This window comes from Neodiprion lecontei, chromosome 4 (assembly GCF_021901455.1).
Source record: "Neodiprion lecontei isolate iyNeoLeco1 chromosome 4, iyNeoLeco1.1, whole genome shotgun sequence".
In the NCBI taxonomy this organism is placed as follows: Eukaryota; Metazoa; Arthropoda; class Insecta; order Hymenoptera; family Diprionidae; genus Neodiprion; species Neodiprion lecontei.
The window spans coordinates 14,237,606-14,245,646 of NC_060263.1; the positions used below are offsets into that span (position 1 = coordinate 14,237,606).

General features: G+C 39.9%; 1 protein-coding gene across 1 annotated transcript; it reads right to left on the reverse strand.

Annotated features, from left to right (window-relative positions):
• Positions 1 to 5,547: 5,547 nt before the first annotated feature.
• LOC107220035 (NADH dehydrogenase [ubiquinone] 1 beta subcomplex subunit 5, mitochondrial) lies at positions 5,548 to 7,175 on the reverse strand. The gene is made up of 3 exons (XM_015658430.2): positions 7,021 to 7,175; positions 6,284 to 6,501; positions 5,548 to 6,052 (listed from the first exon to the last, which is right to left on the reverse strand). The coding sequence occupies exons 1-3, from the start codon at positions 7,106 to 7,108 to the stop codon at positions 5,807 to 5,809; spliced, it is 552 nt and encodes a 183-aa protein (XP_015513916.1). The 5' UTR covers positions 7,109 to 7,175; the 3' UTR covers positions 5,548 to 5,806.
• Positions 7,176 to 8,041: the final 866 nt, after the last annotated feature.

Sequence of the window (8,041 nt, forward strand, 5' to 3'; positions counted from 1 at the left end):
CTTCTCATTTCTAATTCATTTCGAACGCTGTTCATTCTGGATATAATATCCACGAACGTGAACGCGCATATATTAGCATCGCGATAAACGCGAACGACGGCGAATTGCCGCTTTGAGCGGGGGGAATAACATATGTATACATATACACCTGTGTACATATACATACATACAGGTGTGTTCAGGGCAACTTCCGGCCGGAGGATTAACCTACTTCCGGACACAGGTAAAAACCTTGGACCTTATTTCCTACGACGAGACAATCGATATTATACGAAGCAGGCGTGACCTCCTGTCGAGATCACGGCCTGGAGATAAACGACCGCGACTGCAAGAAAGGTCCCGTCGGTTAATTATGCTCTTACACTCTTGGATGAATTGCTCTGTATGAAATTCTGAAATCGACTTTATTCAGCCTGTAACACCAATGGACCCATCGTCGGTTTCCATGTACTATTTCTTCGGACGATCAATCGATCCACTCGCGCATATTTTATTTACCCCTCATCCCATTATATTCCCAAAATTTTCACCGTCGGTATCAAAATACTTGCGAAATTCGCGCACTTCAAACCCTCTTATCGTGCGGCTGTTCATACAGCTTATTATATTGCAGTTTTTAATACGTTAAACTTGACCGTACTTTGAGTCGAATGAGCACGTGTCGAGAGTTAAAACAATAACACGTGTGTTAAAGCAACGCCACATTTTGTGTACATGAAAATAACACGGAACTGTGAGTGGACCTTCAATAACCAGGTCAATTCTCCCTTTCTCTGTCTCTGTCTCTCTTTCTCTCTCTGTCTCACTCTATGTTTTCGTTTTGTTTGCTTCATTTTTTTTTTTTATTTTTCTTCATTTGTACCAAGCAACTGGGTAAACTTATTTCTTTTTCCGCGATTGTTGTTTTTTATACATTTTCCCGTAGTTATCTTATCGCTGAAAATAGATAGCATAGATACCTTCGCAGTGCCTGAACGTACTGTCGTCTTGACACAATTTTTTGTGCCAAATTGTATCCGTTCGCGGAATTATCTAAGTGGGTTGTAATATGCAATTGCAATTAGTTTTATCGGGAAATCGATGCATGTATACTTAATTTCACCGATTAACAATATATCTACGACTTCACTGCAATGATTAAAAATTATTTTCAATCATTAAAATGTTTACGCAAGAACAGGCAGAATAATTGACGTTACGCCGGCGCTCTCTAACAATAAATCGAATCGGAAATCGGCCTACGTTCTGTCCCGTTGCGTCACACGACGAATGTTCAGAACGGACTGCAATTGGAATAAAGGACTAAGTATCTTTGTAATTACACCTTTTTATACGTGTTGGATACGCATACAATTTTCGCACTCCAGATGTTGCAGTTTGCGCCGGCCACCGAAGGAAAAGAAAAAGTCGCGCAGGCATAGGTACTCATACACTTCGTAGCAATTAAACGGTTCAATCGGATTCGCATCGCGTCACTCGCTACACTGGGTCGTAACTATGATTTTCTCCGTAACGTCGACCCGAAACTATAATAACAACATTATACGTATGTATTATATGTAAATAATGATCAACTACGGCTGCAGAAAAATCTCAACGGCCGATTGCGACATATGGACGCGCAGCTACTAAGTACGAATGTTAAGACACAACAAGACGGATGAGACAATTGGACACAAATTACGTAAGAGGAAGAAAAAATTGTTTCTAATGAAAATAAATCTCGTGAACTAAGAACTTATAAATGATTATTTAACCTAATAAGCACACGTTGAATATAGGTGTAACAGCGAATTGTAGAATGATGATTATTATCTGCAACTGATTATCACGTAACGCGCCTGCACAAGAGAACTGTGCAGCGCTGATGGCGATCAAACATGATATTATACCAATATATGTATATGCACTTCATACGTGTAAGAAAGAATTGATTTTGTGACGTTTTTTACACTCGGGAGGTATACTTATGGGGAATAGCGAATGTATATGCATTGTGACGCGCACGTCACAGTCCATACCTATGTATATGTTGTACCCGACGGTAATTATACTGCCGTTGTACATTTTTTTCATCATTCCATTTCGTTGATTGTTCTATCTTGCTTGTATTTTTTCATCGCGGTTGGACTTGCGGCAATTATATGGATGTGTTGGCCGATTTGCGAAAATCCGCAATTTTCTCGCTCAGTAACTATAACTCGTTACGAAGTATTGCGGGTATAGAAATTCGATAATGCTGTATCATCGCATGGAAATGAAAGAATTGCTGGAAATTGTATCAATTAATAATAATTTAATGACATGAAGAAAAATAATTTTTATTTTGATTATTAAAGAAAAGATATTTGAAAATTGGACGACCAATCAGTATCCACTTTATCACCGGTTTAGTTTTACATTTTCAAGCTAAATTCACGGAGATTCGTACTGTACAATGTGCAATAAACAATTGCGTTAGTGAAAAGAATCAATTTCGCGTCATCAGGGTCGTCAAGCGTTACACCGGGATTGCAGCGTTCTGTTGGGCTGGTATTCGCCACCGGTGATCTTATCCTTGACTTATTTAAAATTAGAATACCGAATTTTATGATAATCCAGGCAAACGTAGGTAAAAAAGAGGAGGAGATTGCTCAGAATAAATGTCAACAAAATTGGGTACGATAAGGCAGAAAGAACAAAAAAATCTGAAGAACAAAACAGGAATACCGTAGAGAAAATATGCATATAGGTATACAACTTGTATGACTGGCAGCGATTGATTTTTAATGAATACTTCACGGCGAGCACCACCCACGCTCGGCAGTAGCTGCGACGTTTGGCAATCGTTCAACCACGTATCTCGTATAATAGCGCAAAAGAATAACCCCGCTCTTTTAACATAATGTCGAGGGATTGGTGCGCGGAGATAAATGACATGATAAATTCATAAATAACGCAGCATAAATAATTCATCGGGGAGGTCGGCATCGACTGCATACGATGCAACTCGAGCGAAAGTGCAAAACGATAAGAGGCAATCAAATAAAAGATCTCTGGAAAGGGGTCTTCGTTATTTTTACAGACCGGCAAAGGTTGTGCGTCCCATTATGTCGGCGGGTGTTGGAAATTTGTGTGGGAGAAAATTTATTAACACAATATATGTATAACGTAGTTATCTGATCGCCGAGGCTTCGGGATGATCGTTTAATTCGTAGAGATAATGCGCGATGATACTCTTTCGACATTCGATACAACGTGCCGAATATGTCTAACAGACAATCGAGTTTAAGGAGAACCAGATTTGACATGGTTAAACGGCGCGAAAAGTGTAAACTATTTGAACAAATTTTGCATTCACTTTTTGGCTAAGTTGTAATTTCGAAATCCCTCAATCGAGTTTTCAGGTCAAAGTCAACCTCTCCACAGTCAATTGTATGCATAGTACCCTTATACATAGGTTTTGTGTACATACGACGTGGTAGCTGACTACCTACCTATCTGCCGTCGCGATTTCTATATACCTTCATTTGCATACAACCGTGTTATGGGCGCATGTATGCAACATGTGCCGAGGAAAAAACGAATATATATAACGCGTCTTACGCGTGGTTTCTCGCGTGTTTTCTTCCATATCCAAAGTACCCGTCTCTATGACGACAGAGTGAGTCTGCGAATGCGCATGCGCGGAGTTCCGAAAAGACCACTTTTATGTCCTAGGAATTATAAACGGTCTTTTCTGTACCATGCGCATGCGCTGTCGCGAACAAATCTGACGTTACGCAACCCTAACCTCAATTTCGTGCTTCGTAAAAAGTCCAACATACTCCAGTTATACAAGGAATCGTGTGCAACAAGGAGGCAGCGGTCTTTTCGCCTAGCGTATCTGCAATATTCGTCTTTGGCTCACCTACGACTTACATTGCAAACTTACTCTCGGCCAGAAAAGACCGAGTTTGCCTCTTTGTTACACCATACATGGTACTATTGTTAGTTGGAGCCATTTCAGTAGGACAACTGCGACAGAGACGATAAAGGGAAGCGGTGGTCTCGACCATTTTCCAAAACAATGCGAAAGAAGTTGAACAGCTACGCCGCGCCGCGCAAATACCTTCGTGTTCGTAGTCCAATAAATTTCACAACTGTATTCGCATGAATGTTATACCTACCAGACGCAAAACTTTCGCGTGGGAGAGACACGGAGACTGACTCATTCTGAATCGCGGTTGAATTTTCATCTCTATTGTAAATTGGGTACGGTAAAGTGACACGACGATTGACTGATAATATTGGCGAGAAGAAAATGAAATACGGAGTATTTTTACGAGAATTTCGCAAGAATCGTAGAAAAGACGCGAGTCGAGGGAAAATGATTAGCTGGATGGACTGCTGTGGACGGATAGATGCGAGGGGGGTATGTGTGTGTTTCATAACGTATGGATGCACATTCTACATGTGACGTTGTTAATGTGTAGATACGTTACACGTAACGCTATTACACAAGCGGTCAGAAGAGGAGAGAAGGCCTTGGCAATGACCAGGCACACAATGCGGAGAGACGCTTTTGCGATGCGGTAACGATGTTATTCCGTGTATCGTGTGTCATTAACTCTCTGCCGAGCTGCATACAAGCCTACACCAAATAGACATTCGATATAGGATCAAATGCGAATTGTTTGTGCAGACGACGATACGCGGATTACTTCCCATTCCTTGTCTCTGTTCAAAGCGAATCTTTTTCATCGCATGTGAGTGTGTGTCGTGTATCGCCATGTATGTATTAATACCTGTTCTATACATTTACATATGCCAAAGCTAGCAATGAGATATGATTTCAATGAAGGAGTCGTGCACCTGATGGAATATTGTACACGGCCAGATAAACGTCGACATTCTGTAAAATTATATCCTGCTCCTGTTATTGTCGGACATGAAAAAATCGTTTTATAATTAGATAAAAACTAGAAGTCTTAGAGAAGCTGTGCAAGAGATTAGAATACCTGAATTCGAAAACAGAGGTATTCCACTAAGCGTATGTACAGGGATAAAAATTGATTACAAATGAACCCATGATTACATGAGTTGTTGTTTTTACAATTGAGGATTAGACTCGTGTAATTCGCACTGTGGTGAATTATTATTGAATGAAAATCAGTGGGAAATTTGATTTTCACATTCAATATATTACATGTTGTTGTTGCTATTGTGTTGGTAAAAGGAAAAAAAATCATTCACGAATGGAAGAGATGTGAAAAGAGGTGCTAAAACATCTCCAATGATAATAAATTTTTCAGAGATAAACTTCGCCAACTTAATAAAGTTTGTTTCAAGAAATAAATGTGGAATCACTGCGTAAATCAGAAAGTTGTGCCTATAGAACTTGAATCAAACTCACATAATAAATGGTAAGATATTAGTCGTCTCCGTATCAACTTTGCTCAGGAATTGCATAATCTGGGAAAGCAGCGGTGAAGACTGCTCGATTATTTTGAGGAAAAAAAAAACAAAGATAGAAATTTAGTTTAAAAAAAGTTGATAATATAATACTAAATGAACGACGTTGTTCGCTTTGTTGGTTGGTGCAACTTTAATGCGTTATTTATACACTCAATCTGTACAGTGATACCTTATCGCCCAGGTAAACGCGACGAATGCGAATTCGACACTACATTTCCTCGCTTGCTTTAAAACTTTCAAATTGAGACCATTAACAATAATTGAAAGTTGTTAACATGCACGCTGGATCATGACAGGGTTAATTAAGAAAGAAACTAAAATTTTCATAATCTATATCTTATCATGGGAGGATAAGAGCTCTATTGGAAGTTTATTCTCCATCCATGGAGTTGATTTCTTCGAGTGCCTTACGACTGTATCTGTGATACTTGGCAATGCCCGGTCTGTAGTACCATGCCTGATAATCAGTCCTGTCCTTCATCAAGTTTAGGACACGTTCTTCCAAGTGACGGAGCTTTGTTTTTTCATTTTCTTCCCATAAAAAGTGCAATGCTTTTTCGTAGTCCTGCTGATGCGAGGTGAAGATGTAACGAGACAGAAACCGGGATATTGGGTTCTGCAACGGCATTTAACTCCAAGTTAAATATTGGTTTCATTGTACGTTACACAATAAAAATAACAGCCAATTTAGACTATCGGTATCCTCGACTATTCACAGCTATTTTTCTCTACCAATGGAAGAGCAGTCCTATAAGCTAGAAAACTAGCTGAGGATAAATTCTAAGGATCCACAGAAAAACTATAGCGTAAAGTATGTTAAAGTACTGTAATAAAGTATGTTACGCACTCTGTAGTATTCCCAATGTTTCGGAACGTAGCCTTCAGGGATTTCTTGCAGAGTGGCAGGTCCGATAAAAATGTAAGATCCTGTAACAATGATGGCTACAGGAATGAGTCCCAGCATCATGTAAAAGTGAAAAAGGTCCTTGGTCTTGTTCCACTGCCATCTGCTCGGCTGAAGGGGGAAAATGCGTGGACCATGATCTGACATATTTCTAATGGCTCCTGAAATCGATAGAATAAAATCTTTTGTCGATCATTCTCAGTATTTAAAACACAAAACATAGAATGGAAAACAATCCTAGGAAAATTCCATAAACAATGTAGAATAAGATTGTTTTTCCAAATTCGACAAGGTTCCATTGTTATTTTCATTGTTGTCTAAATGGTCGAAATTTGAACACGTTCTCAGGTCTCCTCAACGAACAATACACGTGAAGTACCAAGCACTTGGTTAGGTTGGAAAATTGCTCCGATACTTGGCGAGAATGAATGAAATGAAAATTGAAGGAGAAGCGAGAGTTGCGTAATTAAAAATTGCTGAATGTGGAACGGAGCATCATCATCTCGTAAAGCTGGTGAACGTCGTAAGTAAGTCCACTCGTCGGTGGCTGGGTTATTGACGTTGCCTCCGGTCAGGCGAGTTGCGTAACCTTGTTTCATCCGTTTTCACCGAGTCCGGAAGCCCGAGGCCACGACACGTGAACAAATTACGTTAGCTTGTCATTAATGCCAACAACTCACCATTGTTTGGAAATTTTACCGGCACGGTTCCGCGATATTTGACAATATTTTGACCCAAGGTACGGAGCATGCTACTCCACACCGCCATCTTGGATTGTCTGCAACCCGAAGACTGAAGCCAGAGGTGTGATGAAATTAGGTTGGCAGAAGTTTCTCTCTGTTGGCAGCCACTGACAGACGGAATCTGTCGATCAATTACCGACCGAGCAGGTATAGCGTGGTGATCGCCGGTATTGAATGAAGATTACTGCCGGCTAGTGCCACCGCTCAATTCCCGGGAGAATTTGACTTGAAAATAAGTGAAGAGGCGTAAGAATCCGATCGCAATGAAGCCGATTGTTATTTGAACTCGGTTAGAAAATTATCTCGAATTCCGAAGTGAGAGAAGAATGTCTGTCGCGAACTTGGTAAGTATTTCGAGATTAAATATGAGTTACGAACAGGATATGCACAAATACCTTCGCATATTCTAATTGCCATGATCTGTTTGTCGGGACTCTCATGCGATATATTTAGATATCATATATATCCACCGAAATCGCATGGATTTGCGGAGAAATAAAGAATGGTTATTTATTCTCTGAATGTGAATGCGTGAATTTTTGTCACATGACAATCATCTGGACCACACGGCATAGATGCAGAAAAACAACGCCGCTGACGGCACACATACCTATAAGAATGTATGATGCCTGATGAAATTTCTACGCAACTAAAAGATTCCACGAAGCTTGTAATATGTAAATACCTATAAACGCACACATAACACGCTGTGCACACACGTTGTATGCTGCATACAGTACATTAGCATGAATGTAGGTATAATACATATTCGTTTTAACATACCTATTATCAAATGGTGTGCCGAAGAGTCACGAGAATCGTGAGCAATTACGTGAGAACAAGCAAATACTAATTATAATTACATGTTTATCGTGAGTATAATTGTAGCGGATAATCTTTTTACGCTTAGCTCTCCCCCAGTCTCTCTCTCTCTCTCTCTCTCGCTCTGTCTTTCTAC

Bases quoted from the DNA above. Each gene is read 5' to 3' on its own strand.
- LOC107220035 (XM_015658430.2), bottom strand. From the start codon at position 7,108: ATGGCGGTGTGGAGTAGCATGCTCCGTACCTTGGGTCAAAATATTGTC. The intron at 6,502-7,020 runs GTGAGTTGTTGG...TATCGATTTCAG, and splicing joins GGTAAAATTTCCAAACAATG to GAGCCATTAGAAATATGTCA. The intron at 6,053-6,283 runs GTGCGTAACATA...ATGCCGTTGCAG, and splicing joins AACATTGGGAATACTACAGA to AACCCAATATCCCGGTTTCT.